An 18,249-nucleotide genomic window follows, 5' to 3' on the forward strand; every position below is an offset into this window, starting at 1 on the left:
TTTGATTGGATAAATTAGCGCTCTATCGCTGAGCTCCAACAACTGTTACAACCCCACGAGTAGTACTTCATAATAATATGATAATGAGATACATGTATGTATGTAATTAGTATTGCCTATTTGTCATGTTTTGGTTATTCAAGAAAAAGAAATAGAATGCACGAGGGAGCAAGATTCATGGAAGCATAGGATGCATCAGATTACATCCCATATGGCTAGTGCACCTAATATGCTAAGAGCTTTATTGAAAAAAGAAGTTGTTAAGAGAGGGGGAAGAGCTGACTTTACCTACAGAAACACGCTCAGTCATGATACTGTCCAGGCAACATCTAGATGAGCATGAACTCAACACCTCGTGGAGCATTGCTGTCTTGTTTCATAAACCTGCAACAAGATCCGCCGCACAACAGAAAGATCAGCATTATTCTTGACCAGCCCAAGCAGAAACTCGCTAAAAGAGCCGTGAGAGAACTTCACGTGCAATAGAATATGAGCTGAGATACAGAGATAGTGCTTATTTTTGCCTCTCTTAGATGATCTAAATAAACATAATGCATATATACAATAGATTCTGAAAATTGAGCCTTTTTTTTGTTTCCTACTGTATCCATCATATACACAAAAGAAAGATAATCCACGGTATGGACATAGTTGAAGCATCGTAAACAAGAAAGAAACATGGATAGAAGTGATCAGTTGACAAAATACATGATCAAAACTATGTAATCATCATTCCATTGTATGTATGTTTGGATGTACAAAGATGGGTAGAGTAACAAGGCTTGAGAGTTGAGAAGCATCTAGGAGCTAAGGATGTTCAGGAGTGAAACCCTGCTCTGGATCAACCTCCTGAACAGGGACTCGACGCCGTTCTCAAGGTCGGCCACGCTGTGCTCCAGCACTTGCAGCTGCGCCGCCTCACAGACAACCCTCTTCTTCTGGAACCTCTGTGAGACCAGAGACCATCTGCTTCCATTGGCGACCCCAATTTGCTTCAGCAGGAGGCGCGACGTGGGTTCAAGCAGACAGACCGCCATGTCTCTTGCTTCTACCAGTAGCCTCACCGTCCTGCAGCCTTCGACGGTAGCTTTGCCGCTTGCGATCTTCTTGAAAGGCTTCTGCGCTTTCTTCGCGAGGCGAATGAAGGACTCGATCTTGACCTGGACAGCCGCGCCATCTCCTCTCTTGAGGGCGAGCTGCAGGTCCTGGATGCTTGCCTTCAGCTCTGCCAGGCTCTCCTGCATGGCATTGCAGAGATCCACCAGGACAAGTGACCTGTCGAGCTCTTCCTCGACCATCTTCCTTTGCAAGGGGACTTGGTTGCTGGGCAGGCTCATGATCTCTTCTATGGAGCTGTAGATGTCTCCGAGACTCCTCAAACCGCCGCACATCGTGTCGATGGTCGCGGAAGGCGAGGATATGCGTGTCGGCAGGCTCTGCAGCTCCAGCTCCACTTTTGATTCACTGGAGTGAGGGATAGAAGGCAGACTCGCAGATCTTTGATGGCAGGCCATGTTTCTAATGGATGAACTCAACTGATGATGTACTATTTCTGTTTGTGGTGACGGAAGAGAGAATGAAAGGCAGATGCGCTTAATTTGTTGGTGTTGAGAACTTTGCAGCGCGCTCTATTTATAGTCGAGAACCAAAAGGAAATAATGGAGCAAGTCCTCTGTTGCGGCCTAATCATCGGCCGCCTAGGCAAAACGGCTGCTCTCTTATTTTGGTTAGTGCAACTGACATCAATGAGCGAGATGGAGAGCGTGTGCATGTCTCGTCTATAGATGGCAAAGTATCCGCACGAGTGGTTCGTCTCATAATAAAGATTGGCAAAATACCTTCTGGCAACCTGGCAATTTGGTTGTCAACGTGTGATGGTTACACCCGCACCTCAACCCTCGTGCAGAACTGTTGCCTTCTTGGCATGTCTCTGCTAATTGCATCATGGGCCACCACACATGCGCTAGAATTCTTAACAGACGCTTCAAATCTTTATCTCATGGCTAAACTCGAATCAAACTAGAATAGCTATGCAAGCTAATATTTCATAAATGCCATAGTACCTCGATATTAGAAAACATAACAGGGGCATCAGCTCAGCAGATCTTAACATGGGAGCTATAGAAGGCCATGAATTTAGCTGCGGTAATGTAGAAAGTACTCCCTTTACAGAGGGAGTAAGAAAGCAAATATTCTGTCTTAACACACACAGTGACACTGACTGTGCCCATTTTCACTGAGAAGAGAATATATAAAACAAGTTTCACAGGATAAATTACCGGTCTATCACTTACTGCAAGTTGCTGGTTTAACCTAACAGCCGAAATGATAACAAACAACTGATAGAACGCGCAATCTTCACGAGTACTTCATAATATAGGATAATGAGATACATGCACGTATGTATTTAATTAGTATTGCCTATCTGTCATGTTTCGGTTATTCGAGAAAAAGAAATAGAATGCACGGGTGTACAAGTTCGACTTGGCCGTAGCACGAGGGAGAAAGATTCATGAAAGCATAGGATACATACATCAGATTGCATCTCATATGACTAGTGCACCTAATATGCTAAGAGTTGTAATTCAAAAAACAAGTTGTTAAGAGAGAGGGAAGAGCTGACTTTACCTACAGAAACACTCTCGGACATGATACGTTCCAGGCAACATCTAGATGAGCATGAACTCAGCACCTCGTGGAGCATCGCTGTCTTGTTTCATCAACCTGCAACAGGATCCGCCGCAGAACAGAAAGATCAGCATTATTCTTGACTAGCCGAAACAAAAACTCGCTTAAAGAGGTGTGCGATAACTTCACGTGCAATAGAATATGAGCTGAGATAGTGGTTATTATTGCTTCTGTTCAGAGGATCTAAATAATTGGTGGCATATGCTTAAGTCTGGTACATCCGTGGGAATAACAGGGCGCGCCAGCCATCAGGCTAATGATGAGCGGCTACCACATGGCTTAGAGCTGGCATGTCCATGGTTGTTCAGAGTACTGCAGGTAAAAGATGGTGGCGCCAGTTGTAAACTGTAATTGCTGTGACCTAACATGGCCGTTTCAAAGATAAGATCGAATAAAATTGTACATGTGTACAACTTACAGTCACAGCTAGAAATTACTACACATACAGCTCCCACCGAAATTCTGAATAATTTAATCTTCACTTAGACTCAGCTATGAAAAGAAATCAGAATCACTGCCCAGTAAATATCAATGTGAGCGAAATCAGAAGTGATGGTATGAACATAGTCAAAACTGTTTTCATCAACTGATCATTTGCATGTACATTTGGCACTGTGCTCTGTACACAAGCTAGAAAGGTTCTATATGACTGGTGAATCCTTTAAAAGGCGGATGCCAATCGCAATATGCTAGAGAAACAAGGCCTGGGAGTGTCTACGAGCTGAGAATGTTCAGGAGTAAAACCCTGCTTTGGATCAGTCTCCTGAACAGAAGCTCCACACCGTTCTCAAGATCTCCCATGCTTCGCTCTAGCACCTGCAACTGTTCCTCCTCGCAAACGACCTTTCTTTTCTGGATAAGAGACCATTTGCTTCCTTTGGTAGTGGCGAACTGCTTCGGCAACAGCTGCGATGTGGACTCGAGTAGAGAGACAGACATCTCTCTGGCTTCCGCCAGTAGCCTGATCAGCCTGCAATCCTCACCACTAGCTTTGCTGCTTGTGATCTTCTTGAAAGGCTTCTGAGCCTGCTTCGCCAGGCGAATGAAGGACTCAACCTTGAGTTGAACAGCCGCATCATCTCCTCTTTTGAGAACCAGTTGCAGCTCCTGGGTACTCATCTTCAGCTCTGCTAAATTCTCTTGCATGGAATTGCAAAGATCAATCAGCACGAGGGATCGCTCCAGTTCCTCTTCCACCATTTTCTTGTTTTGGGGGAAGGAGAGGCCAACTTGGTTGCTGGGCAAGCCCATGATCTCCTCTATGCAGTTGTAGATGTCTCCAAGCCTTGCATAACCACCACACATTGTGTTGATGGTTGCGGAGGGTGAAGAGATGCATGACTCCAGGCCCTGCAGCTCCACCTCCACTTTGGATTCACTGGAGTGGGCGATAGAAGGCAAACTTGCAGATCTTTGATGGCAAGCCATGTTTCTAATGGATGAGCTGATGATGTGTTTCTGTTTGTAGTGCAAGAGAAAGTGAAGGGCAGGTGTGCTTTCTTGGTGCTCGACCATTGTGGTGGACTCTATTTATAGTCAAGAAACAAAAGCAGTCTTGCTGGCAAAGCCAGTTAGGCAGCAAGAGTATTGTGCATAACCATCTCTGTCCAATACAATCTTGTTAGGAGACAAGAATCACTAAGTGCATGACATGTCTTAACAATTGGCAGCAAAGCATCAGCACAATGCTTAAGGCAGAATCCAGATCACCAAACAGAGACAAAATAAACTAGAATGCAAGTCATGCGGCTGAGGTGTATGTTGAAGGACTAGAAGACTTCACCTTCCAACAGCCTGTCAATTTGGTTCCGATAGTTGCACCTTCGCCCCAATTGCCGTGAAGCACTGTTGCTGTGCTGGTATGTCTCTGCTACCTGCGGCATGATCCACCACACATGCATTATAATCATCAATAGATGCTTCACTTCTTCTCATGCAACATTTACTCGTTTAGAACATAAGCGAAAACTAACTCATAAACGTCACTGGAATGGGTTCTAGCTTGCAAAATTCTAGATATTCTGCTTCTGTAAGAAATATGTTGTGTTATCCTTCAGTAGCAGAAGTAGAGGTGCACAATTTGGCCAATTGCATGAGAAATTTGAGAATAAGGCACAACGGATTGATATACAGACAGAAAGTATCTCTTTCTCTGCAGATCCCATGTACTCACATGGCCACCACAGCCTCAGCCAAGTTGGTACCTTTGTCTATCTTAGTTTAAAACAGCACGCGTTGCTAAATTACTAAACAGTGCAGCCTTGACATATTCCAAACGTAGGCAAACTACTACAGGAAGACAAATCGCTATTTTTGTATTTCCAATCTGTCATGTTTCAATTATGTCCGGCAAAATGGACTGCACGAGTACCCAGAGTTGTTTTCTGCTATAAGGTGGTGGGCAAGAATCGCAGTTCATGAGAGGAAAAGTTGAGACACAGAACCTCCAAAAACGTGTTCAATGCTAATATGGGCCAGTCAGCTTCAAGATAAGCATGAACCTCACGGAGTACGACTGACAAGTTTTATCCACCTACAGTAAGATCCAATTATTGTTTCAAGAGTACTTCATAATATAGATAAGGAAATAAATGCATCCAACTAGTGTTCCCTATGTGTCATTTTTCAGCTGTTCGAGAGAGAAAAAACGGAATGCACGGTCGATAATCTGGGTGCGGTAATAGAGAAAGTTAACTCTTTTTTCTGTCTTGGACACAAAGTGACAATGTGTCCTAATTTCACCGAGAAGAGAATATAGAACAACTTCGATTGAATAAATTACCGGTCTATCTCGCTTAATACTGCAGATTTCTGTTTTAACCTACTAACAGCCCAGATGATAACAAACAACTGTTAGAATGTGCAGTCTTCACGAGAACTGGATGAGGAGATAAATTAATATATCTAATTAGTGTTTCCTAACTGTCACGTTGCAGTTGACCCTGAGAGAAAAATGGAATGCACGGGGGTTCATGTTTGATTTGGCCATAGCACCAGGGAGAAAGATTAATGAAAGCATAGGATACATCCGATTACATCTCATATGGCTAGTGCACCTAATGTTTTCCCTAGGACACAGTGTCTATAAGTTGTTAAGAGAGAGGAAAGGAGTTGACTTAACCTACAGAAGCACACTCAGTCCAGGTAACATCTAGATAAGCATGAACTCAACACCTCGTGGAGCATCGCTGTCTTGTTTCATCAACCTGCAACAAGATCCGCCGCAGAACAGAAGGATCAGCATTATTCTTGACCAGCCGAAAAAGAAACTCGCTTAAAGAGGTGTGAGATAACTTCACGTGCAATAGAATATCAGCTGAGATAGTGGTTAGTATTGCCTCTATTCAGAGGATCTAAATAATTGTTGGCATGTGTTTGATTAAGTCCAGTACATCTGCTGGGCATAATGTGCTTCTACCTTATGCTAGTGATCAGGCTAATAATGAGTGGCTATCACATGGCCCAGAGCTAGCATGTTCATGGTTGTTAAGAGTATTGTAGGCAAACGATAATGGCGCCGATTGACGTAACATGGCCGTTTCAAAGGTAAGATCAAATAAAAATCATACATGTCTACAACTTATAGCTAGAAATAATTACACATAAAGCTCCTACCAAAGTTCAGAACGATTAATATTCACCTAGACTCTGCATGCCGTTTTCTGAAGAGGAATTTCCTTTTCGGTTCCTTAGCATTCATCATATACTTGAAAGAGAACATATCGACATGACATTCAGCTAAAAAGAAAATCTAAATCACCGGCCGGTAAAGATCGGTGAAATCACAAATAATGATATGGGCATAGTCAAAACTGCATTCGTCAACTGATCATTTGTATGTACATTTAGTAGTGTACCCAGTACACAAGCTAGAAAGGATCTATATGACTGGTGAATCCTTTAAAAGGCAGATGCCAATCGCAATATGCTAGAGAAACAAGGCCTGAGAGTGTCTACGAGCTGAGAATGTTCAGGAGTGAAACCCTGCTTTGGATCAATCTCCTGAACAGAAGCTCCGCACCGTTCTCAAGATCTCCCATGTTTCGCTCTAGCGCTTGCAACTGTACCTCCTCGCAAACGACCTTTTTCTTCTGGACAAGAGACCACTTGCTTCCTTTGGTGGTGGCGAACTGCTTTGGCAACAGCTGCGACGTGGACTCAAGTAGAGAGACAGACATCTCTCTACCTTCCGCCAGTAGCCTGACCAGCCTGCAATCTTCACCACTAGCTTTGCTGCTTGCGATCTTCTTGAAAGGCTTCTGCGCCTGCTTGGCGAGGCGAATGAAAGACTCAACCTTGAGTTGAGCAGATGCATCATCTCCTCTTTTGAGAACCAGTTGCAGCTCCTGGGTACTCATCTTCAGCTCTGCTAAATTCTCTTGCATGGAATTGCAGAGATCAATCAGCACGAGGGATCTCTCCAATTCCTCTTCTACCATTTTCTTGTTTTGGGGGAAGGAGAGGCTAATTTGGTTGCTGGGCAAGCCCATGATCTCCTCTATGCACTTGTAGATGTCTCCAAGCCTTGCGTAACCACCACACATTGTGTCGATGGTTGCGGAGGGTGAAGAGATGCATGACCTCAGGCCCTGCAGATCCACCTCCACTTTGGATTCACTGGAGTAAGGCAAACTTGCGGATCTTTGATGGCAAGCCATGTTTCTAATGGATGAACCGATGATGTGTTTATGTTTGTAATGGAAGAGAAAGTGAAGAGCAGATGGCTTTGTTGGTGCTCAACCATTGTGATGCACTCTATTTATAGTCAAGAAACCATCTGCTCATTAGGCATTAAGAATATTATGCATGACGCTCCATTTGCGACCAATAGTGGATCAATTTTCTGGACCAGCATAACCATCTCTATCTATATAATCTTGTTAAGGAGACAAGCATCACTAAGTGCATGCCCTGTCTCGACGATTGGAGGCAAAGCATCAGCACAAGTGCTTGGCTTAACAGAGAATCCAGATCAGCAAACCGAGGCAAAATAAACTAGAATGCAGGTCATGCAACTGTGCTGTATGTTGAAGGACCAGATGACTTCACCTTCCAACAGCGTGTCAATTTGGTTCCCAGTTCATGACAGATGCTCCTTCGCCCCAATTGCTGTGAAGCACCGTTGCAGCGTTGCTGCGCTGGTATGTCCACCACACATGCATTATAATCATCAATAGATGCTTCGCTTATTCTCATGCAACATTTACTCGTTTAGAACATAAGCGAAAACTAACTCGTAAACGTGACTGAAACGGGTTCTAACTTGCACAAGTCTAGATATTCTGCTCTGTAAGAAATATGTTGTGTCATCCTTCAGTAGCAGAAGTAGAGGTGCCCAATTTGGCCAATTGTATGAGAGATTTGAGAATAAGGCAGAAGGGATTGATACACAGACATAAAGATCTCTGCAGATCCCATATACTCATATGGCCACCACAGCCTCAGCCAAGTTGTTACCTTTGTCTATCTTGGTTTAAAACAGCATGTGTAGTGTCAAAAACGCTCTTATATTATGGGAAGGAGGGAGTACTAAACGGTGCAGCCTTGACATATTCCAAACATAGGCAAACTGTGGTCTGCATGACTACTTGACACTACAGGAAGACAAGTTGCTATTTGGTATTGCCAATCTGTCATGTTTCAATTATGTCCGGCAAAATGGACTGCACGGGTACCCAGAGTTGTTTTCTGCTATAAGGTGATGGGCAAGAATCGCTCATGAGGGGAAAATTTGAGACACAGAACCTCCAAAAACGTGTTCAATGCTAATATGGGACAGTCAGCTTCAAGATAAGCATGAACTCAACGCCTCATGGAGTACGACTGGCAAGTTTCATCCACCTAAAGTAAGATCCAATTATTGTTTCAAGAGTACTTCATAATATAGATAAGGAGATAAATGCATCTAATATAGATAAGGAGAAATGGATAAAAATGGATGTATCTAGAACTAAAATACATCTAGGTACATCCGTTTTGTCGACAAGTATTTCCGGACGGACCGACGGAGAGAGTATCATTTTTCAGCTGGTCGAGAGAAAAAACAGAATGCACAGCTGATAATCTAGGTGCGGTAATAGAGAAAGTTAACTCTTTTTTCTGTCTCGGACAGAAAGTGACAATGCGCCCTAATTTCAGTGAGAAGAGAATATAGAACAACTTCGATTGGATAAATTACCGGTCTATCTCGCTTAATACTGCAGGTTGCTGTTTTAATAACCTACTAACAGCCCAGATGATAAGAAACAACTGTTAGAATGTGTAGTCTTCACGGGTACTGGATGAGGAGATAAATTCATATATCTAAATACGTTGCAGTTGATCCCAAGAAAAAAAATTATATGCACAGGGGTTCATGTTTGATTTGGCCATAGCACCAGAGAGGAAGATTCATGAAAGATAGGATACATCATATTACATCTCATATGGCTAGGACAGTGTCTATAAATTGTTAAGAGAGAGGAAAGAGTTGACTTTACCTACAGAAACATGCCCAGTCCAGGTAATATCTAGATAAGCATGAACTCAACACCTTATGGAGCATTGTTGTCCTGTTTCATCAACCTGCAACAAGATCCGCCGCAGAACAGAAGGATCAGCATTATTCTTGACCAGCCGAAACAGAAATTCTCATGAAGAGGTGTGAGATAACTTCACGTGCAATAGAATATGAGCTGAGATACTGGTTATTGCCTCTATTCAGAGGATCTAAATCATTGGTGGCATTTGTTTAATTAAGTCTGGTACATCTGCTGAGCATAATGTGCTTCCACCTTATGCTAGTGATCAGCTAATAATGAGCGGCTTCCACATGGCCTAGAGCTGGCATGTTCCTGGCTGTTAAGAGTACTGTGGGCAAAAGATGATGGCGCTGATTGCAAGCTGTAATTGGTGTGACGTAACATGTCTTTTTCAAAGGTAAGATCAAATTAAAATCGTACATGTCTACACCTTCCATTACACAAATTCAGAATGATGTAATCTTCACCTAGACTCTGCATGCCATTTTCTTGAGAGGAATTTCCTTTTCGCTTCCTTAGCATTCATCGTATACTTGAAAGAGAACATATCGACATGACATTCAGCTATGAAAAATAAATCTAAATCATCGCACGGTAAAGATCAGTGAAATCACAAGTAATTTTATGGGCATAGTCAAAACTGCTTTCGTCAACTGATCATTTGTATGTACATTTAGTAGTGTACTCAGTACACAAGCTAGAAAGGTTCTATATGGCTGGTGAATCCTTTAAAAGGTGGATGCCAATCGCAATATGCTAGAGAAACAAGGCCTGAGAGTGTCTACGAGCTGAGAATGTTCAGGAGCGAAACCCTGCTTTGGATCAATCTCCTGAACAGAAGCTCAGCGCCGTTTTCAAGATCTCCCATGCATCGCTCTAGCGCTTGCAACTGTTCCTCCTCGCAAATGACCTTTCTTTTCTGTACAAGAGACCATTTGCTTCCTTTGGTGGTGGCGAACTGCTTCAGCAACAGCTGCGACGTGGACTCGAGTAGAGAGACAGACATCTCTCTGGCTTCCGCCAGTAGCCTGACCAGCCTGCAATCCTCACCACTAGCTTTGCTGCTTGCGATCTTCTTGAAAGGCTTCTGTGCCTGCTTGGCGAGGCGAATGAAAGACTCAACCTTGAGTTGAACAGACGCGTCATCTCCTCTTTTGAGAACCAGTTGCAACTCCTGGGTACTCATCTTCAGCTCTGCTAAATTCTCTTGCATGGAATTGCAGAGATCAATCAGCGCAAGGGATCTCTCCAGTTCCTCTTCTACCATTTTCTTGTTTTGGGGGAAGGAGAGGCCAATTTGGTTGCTGGGCAAGCCCATGATCTCCTCTATGCAGTTGTAGATGTCTCCAAGCCTTGCGTAACCACCACACATTGTGTCGATGGTTGCGGAGGGTGAAGAGATGCATGACTTCAGGCCCTGCAGCTCCACCTCCACTTTGGATTCACTGGAGCAAGGCAAACTTGCGGATCTTTGATGGCAAGCCATGTTTCTAATGGATGAACTGATGATGTGTTTATGTTTGTAATGGAAGAGAAAGTGAAGAGCAGATGTGCTTTGTTGGTGCTCAACCATTGTGGTGCACTCTATTTATAGTCAAGAAACAAAAGCAGTCTTGCTGGCAAAGAATATTTTGCACCACGCTCCATGTATTGCCAATGATGAATCAATTTTTTGGAGCAGCATAACCATCTCTATCTGTTACAATCTTGTTAAGGAGACAAGCATCACTAAGTGCATGCCATGTCTCGACGATTGGAGGCAAAGCATCGGCACAAGTGCTTAGCTTAACAGAGAATCCAGATCAGCAAACAGAAGAAAAATAAACTAGAATGCAAGTCGTGCAACTGAGGTGCATGTTGAAGGACCAGAAGACGTTACCTTCCAACAGCCTGTCAATTTGGTTCTCAACTGATGTCAGCTGCACCTTCGCCTCAATTGCCATGCAGCACTGTTGCTTTCCTGGTATGTCTCTGATATCTGCAGCATGATCCACCACGCCAACACATGCATTAGAATCATCAATAGATGTTTCGCTTCTTCCGTTGCGTCATTTACTCATTTAGAACATAAGCAACTTATGAAAACTAACTCATAAACGTCACTGGAACAGGTTCTAGCTTGCAAAATTCTGATACTAGAAGGTAATGCATGTTTCTGTGGTGTCATCCTTCAGTAGCAGATGTAGAGGAGCCAACTAAATGAGAAACTTGAGAATAAGGCACAACAGATAGATATACAGGCAGAAAGTATCTCTATCTCTGAAGACCCCATGTACTCACATGGCCACTATAGCCTCAGGCAAGTTGGTACCCTTATCTATCTTAGTTTAAAAGAGCACGCGTTGCTAAATACTATACAAGCAACGTTGACATGTTCCAAAGGTAGGCGGGCAAACTGTGGTCTGCATTGTGACAGTACAGGAAGACAAGTTGCTATTTGGTATTGCCAATCTGTCATGTTTCAATTATGTCCGACAAAATGCTGCACGAGTACCCAGAGTTGTTTTCTGCTATAAGGTGGTGGGCAAGAATCGCAGTTCATGAGAGGAAAAGTTGAGACACAGAACCTCCAAAAACGTATTCAATGCTAATATGGGCCAGGCAGCTTCAAGATAAACATGAACTCGACACCTCATGTTGTACCACCGGCAAGTTTCATCCACCTACAATAAGATTCAATTATTGTTTCACGAGTAATTCATAATATAGATAATGAGATAAATGTATCTACTTAGTGTTTCCTATCTGTCATTTTCCCGCTGTTTGAGAGAGTAAAAAGGAATGCCCGGACGTTAATCTAGGTGCAGTAATAGAGAAAGTAAACTCTTTTTCTGTCTCGGACACAAAGTGACACTGCGCCCTATTTTCACTGAGAAGAGAATATAGAACAACTTTGATTGGATAAATTACCGGTCCATCTTGCTTAATACTGCAGGTTTCTGTTTTAACCTACTAACAGCCGAGATGATAACAAACAACTGTTAGAATGTGCAGTCTTCACGAGTACTTCATAATATTAGATGGGGAGATACTAATTAATGTTTCCTATCTGTCATTGCTGTTGATCCAGAGAAAAAACTGAAATGCACGGGGGGTCATGTTTGATTTGTCCATAGCACGAGGGAGAAAGATTCATGAAAGCATAGGATACATCAGATTACATCTCATATGGCTAGTGCACCCCCTAGGGCACAGTGTCCATAAGTTGTTAAGAGAGAGGAAAGAGTTGACTTAACCTACAGAAACACGCTCAGTCATGATAGATCCAGACGACATCTAGATAAGCATGAACTCAACAGTCAACACCTCGTGGAGCATCGCTGTCTTGTTTCATCAACCTGCAACAAGATCCGCCGCAGAACAGAAGGATCAGCATTATTCTTGACCAACCGAAACAGAAACTCTCATGAAGAGGTGTGAGATAACTTCAGGTGCAATAGAATATGAGCTGAGATAATGGTTATTGCCTCTATTCAGAGGATCTAAATCATTGGTGGCATGTCCGCATGTGTTTAATTAAGTCTGGTACATCTGCTAGGCATAATGTGCTTCCACCTTATGCTAGTGATCAGGCTAATAATGAGCAGCTACCACATGGCCTAGAGCTGGCATGTTCATGGTCGTTAAAGAGTACATTAGGCAAAAGATGATGGCGCCGATTGCAAACTGTAATTGGTGTGACGTAACATGGCCGTTCGAAGGTAAGATCAAATAAATACTGTGCATGTCTACAATTTATAGCTAGAAATAATTACACACAAATTCAGAATTATTTAGTCTTCACCTAGACTCTGCATGCCATTTTCTTAAGAGGAATTTCCTTTTCGCTTCCTTAGCATTCATCGTATACTTGAAAGAGAACATATCGACATGACATTCAGCTATAGAAATAAATCAAAATCATCGCACTGTAAAGATCGGTGAGATCACAAGTAATTTTATGGGCATAGACAAAACTGCTTTCGTCAACTGATCATTTGTATGTACATTTAGTAGTGTACTCAGTACACAAGCTAGAAAGGTTCTATATGACTGGTGAATCCTTTAAAAGGTGGATGCCAGTCGCAATATGCTAGAGAAACAAGGCCTGAGAGTGTCTAGGAGCTGAGAATGTTCAGGAGCGAAACCCTGCTTTGGATCAATCTCCTGAACAGAAGTTCAGCGCCGTTTTCAAGATCTCCCATGCTTCACTCTAGCACTTGCAACTGTTCCTCCTCACAAACGACCTTTCTTTTCTGGACAAGAGACCATTTGCTTCCTTTTTTGGTGGTGAACTGCTTTAGCAACAGATGCAATGTGGACTCAAGTAGAGAAACAGACATCTCTCTGGCTTCCGCCAGTACCCTGACCAGCCTGCAATCCTCAGCAACAGCTTTGCTGCTTGTGATCTTCTTGAAAGGCTTCTGGGCCTGCTTCGCGAGGCGAATGAAAGACTCGACCTTGAGCTGAACAGCCGCATCATCTCCTCTTTTGAGAACCAGTTCCAGCTCCTGAGTATTCATCTTCAGCCCTGCTAAATTCTCTTGCATGGAATTGCAGAGATCGATCAGCACGAGGGACCGTTCCAGTTCCTCTTCCACCATTTTCTTGTTTGGGGGAAAGGAGAGGCCAACTTGGTTGCTGGGCAAGTCCATGATCTCCTCTATGTTCTTGTAGATGTCTCCAAGCCTTGCGTAGCCACCACACATTGTGACGATGGTTGCGAAGGGTGAAGAGATGCATGACTTCAGGCGCTGCAGCTCTACATCTACTTTGGATTCACTGGAGTGATCAATAGAAGGCAAACTTGCAGATCTTTGATGGCAAGCCATGTTTCTAATGGATGAAGTGATGATGTGTTTCTGTTTGAAATGGAAGAGAAAGAGAAGAGCAGATGTGCTTTGTTGGTGCTCAGGCCTCTGCAGCACACTCTATTTATAGTCAAGAAACAAAACAGTCTTGCTGGCAAAGCCCATTAGGCAGCAAGAATATTGCGCACCATGCTCCATTTGTTGCCAACAATGGATCAAATCATTTTGGAGTAGCATAACCCTCTAAATCCATTACAATCTTGTTAAGGAGACAAGAATCACTAACTGCATCCCAAGTCTCAACAATTGGCGGCAAAGCATCTGCGCAAGTGCTTAGCTTAACACAGAAACCAGATCAGCAAACCGAGGCAAAATAAACTAGAATACAAGTCATGCAACTGAGATGTATGATGAAGGACCAGATGGCTTTACCTTCAAACAGCCTGTCAATTTGCTTCTCAACTTATGACAGCTGCACCTTCGCCTCAATTGCCGTGCAGCACTGTTGCTGTGCTGGTATGTGTGCTGACTGCAGCATGATCCACCACACATGCATTATAATCATCAATAGATGCTTCACTTCTTCCGCTGCAACGTTTACTTGCTTAGAACATAAGCAACTTACAAAAACTAACTTATAAGTCTCAGTGCAGCGGGTTCTAGCTTGCGAAATTCCAGATATTAAAAGCTAATACCTGTTTCTGTAAGAATCTGTGGTGTGATCCTTCAGTAGCAGAGGCAAAGTTGCTCAATTACATGTGAAACTTGAGAATACGGCACAGACAGAAAGTATATTTATCTCTGCAGAACCCATGTACTCACATGGCCACCACAGCCTCAGACAAGTTGATGCCTTGTCTATCTTAGTTTAAAACAGCACGCGTTGCTAAGTGCTAAATAATGCACCTTTGACATGTTCCAAATGTAGGCAAACTGTGGTCTGCACGACTACTAGATAGTACAGGAAGACAGGTTGCTATTTGGTATTGCCAGTATGTGATGTTTAAATTATGCCCGACAAAACAGACTGCACGAGTACAGAGTTGTTTTCTGCTATAAGGTGGTGAGCAAGAATCACAGTTAATGAGAAGAAACGTTGACACGCAAACCTCCAAAAACGTGTTCAGTGCTAATCTGGGCCACGTAGGGTTCAAGATAAGCATGAACTCAACACCTCAGGGAGTAGTGCAGGCAAGTTTCATCCACCTACAATAAGATCCATCATAAAAGGATCAGCATCTTTGACCATATTAAAAGTAACATGGATAAATGGTAAGATTGTAAACTTCAATGAAACTCAAAGTATCCGTGTCATAGGTAGCATGCGCTTAAGTCTGGTCCCTGCACAGTTGTTAGTTTTCCAAGTTTTCTCTTCTTTCTTATTATTCAGTCTAATTAAGAGCCTACACACATAGCCTGGATCTTATGTACTCATGCATGTAAAGCAAATCAATCACAAAATAATAAGCTTAATGCAAGTACAGGAAAAATATGAGGTAAAAGCGTCAAGTGAAAATACAATAGCTCCGGTTAAAACCTACAGACAACAGATGAGAAGTATTGTCATACTGAGGATACCAGTATTCAGCCAGGAATAAGCAAAATCACATTTCACCAGAGTCAGAATTAAGAAGTACTCCCTCTGTAAAGAAATATAAGAGCGTTTACATCACTAAAGTAGTGGTCTAAATGCTCTTATATTTATTTACAGAGGGAGTACATACAAAGGATCATTGGCAACATAAACATGATGAAAGCATTTTTCCTTTTAGTCTACCAGTAATATCTGCATGTGGTCTCAGCATACACACTCGATAGACTTACACAAGGTTGGCAAACCCCTTAAAAGGTGGATGCCATTCACAGGGCGCCAGAGCAGCAAAGCATATGGATGAGCTAAGAATGTTCAGGAGAGAAACCCTAGTCTGGATCAATCTCCTGAACAGAAATCCTACACTGTTCTCAAGATCTCCAATTCTGCACTCTAATGCTTGTAGCTGATCCTCCTCACATACAACTTTCTTTTCTGGAACCATTTGGACACCAGATGCCATTTGCTAGAATTGGATGTGACAATCTGATTGGGCATGAGGTATGATGTACATTCAAGTAGGGACACAGCTATCTCTCTGGCTTCTACTAGTAGCCTGACAAGGCTGAGACCTTCAGGAGTAGCTTTGCTGCTGTATTTCTTGAAATGCTTTTGCATATTCGTTGCTGAACGGAAGAAAGGCTCAATTTTGAGATTGGCAGTGGCATGATCTCCTCTTTTAAGGACTAGTTGCAGCTCTTGGATGCTCATCTTCAACTCGGCAAAGTTCTCTTGCATAGCATTGCAGATATCAAGCAGCACAAGGGACTGTTCCAGTTCTTTCTCCACCATTTTCTTTTGCTAAGGCAAGCAGAGGTCAACTTGGTTCCTTGGCAAGCGTACAATCTCCTCAACACAGTTGTAGACATGTGCAAGCTTCCTCAAACCATCACTCAGTGTGACAGATGCTAGCAGGCTGCCTACAGAAGTGTGTTTTTAGGCCGTGCAACTCTTCTTCTGCTTTGATCTCACTAAAATGAGGCCTAGAAGGCAGACTTGTAGATCTTAGATGGCAAGACATGTTGTTGATGGATGGTGCGAATGAGTGATGGTATATTTCTTCAGGACATGGAAGAGAAGAGAAAGGAAGAAAAGTTGCACACCGTTCAGCTCTTCAGGCATACTCCATTATAGTTGAGAATCAAAAGGCCAATGGAAGCAAAGCCGGTGATCATCTAAACAATATGGAGCAAGTTTTGTGCTATGGTTATATGGCGTAGCCATTTGTGTCAAAGACAAGTTCATGTTGTTTCATCTTGTTTGTGCAACAGACATCAATAAGTGAGCTTACAAGCAGATGATGTCCCTACAATTGGTGGCAAAGCATATGCACGAGTGTTTAAAATTAATCAGAATCAATCTACATGGTTGACTGATAGGCAGCAACCAAAAGAAAAGAAATGTGAGCTGTGCAATTGGTGTTTGTTGGAGGACCGCCTGCTACCTACAGAATGATCCATGACCCACGCATCGAAATTCTGCAAGCGTGCTTTGATGCCATGTTCCGATTGTTCCGGGCAGGATAAACTGCACGGGCATCCCATTTTCTGCTGGATAGAGGTTGAGGGGGCAGAAACAAGAGGATAATAAGAAATAAGATCTGCTAGTTGACTCAACCTCCAGGAATGTGCTCACCTAGTTCAGGTAATGAACTGTCCACCTCTTGGAACTGCCCTGGCATGTCATGGCCATCTGTGACAAGATCCACCACAAAATGATCTGCAATCTTGGCCATGTGAAATGGAATCAATTATTGAAAAACTAAACCAATCGATGAGCTTCTGCGAATGTCATTAGGGGTTGGATGTCAACCGGATCATCAGAGAGCGCTGCTATTTAGGAGCAGCCTTCCAGCCCAAGAGAGGTTGAGAAGAGACACCCTGCTCTACCTCACAGCTGGAAATGCTGCTCTGCTCCCCACTTTCGGCAGAATTAGGCGCGGCGGTTCGCACGGCAGCAGCCGCCGTCATCGCCGTCGCCCTGAACCGCAGGTTTCTGGCGAAGAAACTTCCATGGATGGCGAAAAAGGGCTCCGCACCCCAAGATCCAGCGATTTGAGAGACCGTGCAAACACAACGTCGTCCCTTACTGCCGCAGCCGTACGAGCATGCGGTGGAAGAAGTAGGTCGAGGCGCGTTGAGGCGGACGAGGAGGAGGAGACGAGGCGGCGGCGGCGCGGCGCCGGTGGCGAGACATGAGGAGAGGAATGAGGTGGGGATTGAAGTCGGACGGGGCAGAAACCGGGGCCGCATAGCAGCGATGATCCCAGGTGTTTTCACTTTGAATACAATGTTAGGAAGAATATAGCAACAAGGGCATTTGGTCTAGTGGTATGATTCTCGCTTAGGGTGCGAGAGGTCCCGAGTTCAATTCTCGGAATGCCCCACTTTTAATTTTGTTTTTCCTTTTCCACATTTTTTTAGATTTGTTTACTTCTTTCATCATGACGTGTAGACCTTTTTGCTTCCTCACAGTTTTTCTTTTTGCATTTGCTTTGTCTAATTATTACACAATTTTTTAGGGGGTAATCTAATTGCATAATTTAGAGATAGTGATGTGGACCTGAATTATTTCTATCTGAGTTCACATGCACCAGTGTGAATGATAAAATTCAAACAATATTAAAAATTCTTAATTTGTTTGGCAACAAACATGGCTG

General features: G+C 43.2%; 4 protein-coding genes, 1 non-coding gene and 2 pseudogenes across 15 annotated transcripts; 1 reads left to right on the forward strand and 6 right to left on the reverse strand.

The window, feature by feature from the left end:
* Nucleotides 1–405: 405 nt before the first annotated feature.
* LOC125550898 (uncharacterized) lies at nucleotides 406–2,617 on the reverse strand. Its single transcript, XM_048714013.2, has one exon. It carries the CDS (start codon nucleotides 1,512–1,514, stop codon nucleotides 801–803), a length of 714 nt encoding a protein of 237 aa, XP_048569970.2. The 5' UTR covers nucleotides 1,515–2,617; the 3' UTR covers nucleotides 406–800.
* A 629-nt stretch (nucleotides 2,618–3,246) lies between these two features.
* Nucleotides 3,247–14,568, reverse strand: LOC125550893 (uncharacterized). 10 transcript variants are annotated; one of them, XM_087517951.1, is made up of 10 exons: nucleotides 14,432–14,568; nucleotides 12,450–12,547; nucleotides 11,777–11,872; nucleotides 11,089–11,187; nucleotides 9,168–9,252; nucleotides 7,738–7,826; nucleotides 5,814–5,894; nucleotides 5,133–5,221; nucleotides 4,472–4,562; nucleotides 3,247–4,291 (listed from the first exon to the last, which is right to left on the reverse strand). In XM_087517951.1, the coding sequence occupies exon 10, from the start codon at nucleotides 4,201–4,203 to the stop codon at nucleotides 3,403–3,405; it is 801 nt and encodes a 266-aa protein (XP_087374077.1). In that variant the 5' UTR covers nucleotides 4,204–4,291; nucleotides 4,472–4,562; nucleotides 5,133–5,221; nucleotides 5,814–5,894; nucleotides 7,738–7,826; nucleotides 9,168–9,252; nucleotides 11,089–11,187; nucleotides 11,777–11,872; nucleotides 12,450–12,547; nucleotides 14,432–14,568; the 3' UTR covers nucleotides 3,247–3,402. The 10 variants fall into 10 exon arrangements, with proteins under 10 accessions (XP_087374077.1, XP_087374076.1, XP_087374075.1 ...); XM_087517950.1 differs by having other exon boundaries at nucleotides 5,810–5,894; XM_087517949.1 differs by lacking the exon at nucleotides 7,738–7,826.
* LOC125550896 (uncharacterized) lies at nucleotides 6,486–7,731 on the reverse strand. The gene has a single exon (XM_048714010.2). The coding sequence runs from the start codon at nucleotides 7,344–7,346 to the stop codon at nucleotides 6,642–6,644; it is 705 nt and encodes a 234-aa protein (XP_048569967.2). The 5' UTR covers nucleotides 7,347–7,731; the 3' UTR covers nucleotides 6,486–6,641.
* Nucleotides 9,282–10,699, reverse strand: LOC125550895 (uncharacterized). The gene has a single exon (XM_048714009.2). The coding sequence runs from the start codon at nucleotides 10,693–10,695 to the stop codon at nucleotides 9,991–9,993; it is 705 nt and encodes a 234-aa protein (XP_048569966.2). The 5' UTR covers nucleotides 10,696–10,699; the 3' UTR covers nucleotides 9,282–9,990.
* On the reverse strand, nucleotides 13,100–14,570 carry LOC125550899 (uncharacterized; annotated as a pseudogene). Its single transcript, XR_015600478.1, has 2 exons — nucleotides 14,432–14,570; nucleotides 13,100–14,336 (listed from the first exon to the last, which is right to left on the reverse strand). The product of XR_015600478.1 is annotated as an uncharacterized LOC125550899 (transcript).
* Nucleotides 14,571–15,211: 641 nt separating this feature from the next.
* On the reverse strand, nucleotides 15,212–17,032 carry LOC147975038 (uncharacterized; annotated as a pseudogene).
* Nucleotides 17,033–17,903: 871 nt separating this feature from the next.
* Nucleotides 17,904–17,975, forward strand: TRNAP-AGG (transfer RNA proline (anticodon AGG)). Its single transcript has one exon. It is a non-coding gene; the product is annotated as a tRNA-Pro (tRNA).
* The last annotated feature ends 274 nt before the right edge of the window (nucleotides 17,976–18,249 follow it).

Source organism: Triticum urartu, chromosome 4A, assembly GCF_056163025.1.
Source record: "Triticum urartu cultivar PI428250 chromosome 4A, HENAU_Tu73, whole genome shotgun sequence".
In the NCBI taxonomy this organism is placed as follows: domain Eukaryota; kingdom Viridiplantae; phylum Streptophyta; class Magnoliopsida; order Poales; family Poaceae; genus Triticum; species Triticum urartu.

What these genes read in the sequence shown, in the direction of transcription:
- LOC125550898 (XM_048714013.2), bottom strand. Translation starts at nt 1,514, where the DNA reads ATGGCCTGCCATCAAAGATCTGCGAGTCTGCCTTCTATCCCTCACTCC.
- LOC125550893 (XM_087517957.1), bottom strand. Translation starts at nt 4,203, where the DNA reads ATGGTCGAGCACCAAGAAAGCACACCTGCCCTTCACTTTCTCTTGCAC.
- LOC125550896 (XM_048714010.2), bottom strand. Translation starts at nt 7,346, where the DNA reads ATGGCTTGCCATCAAAGATCCGCAAGTTTGCCTTACTCCAGTGAATCC.
- LOC125550895 (XM_048714009.2), bottom strand. Translation starts at nt 10,695, where the DNA reads ATGGCTTGCCATCAAAGATCCGCAAGTTTGCCTTGCTCCAGTGAATCC.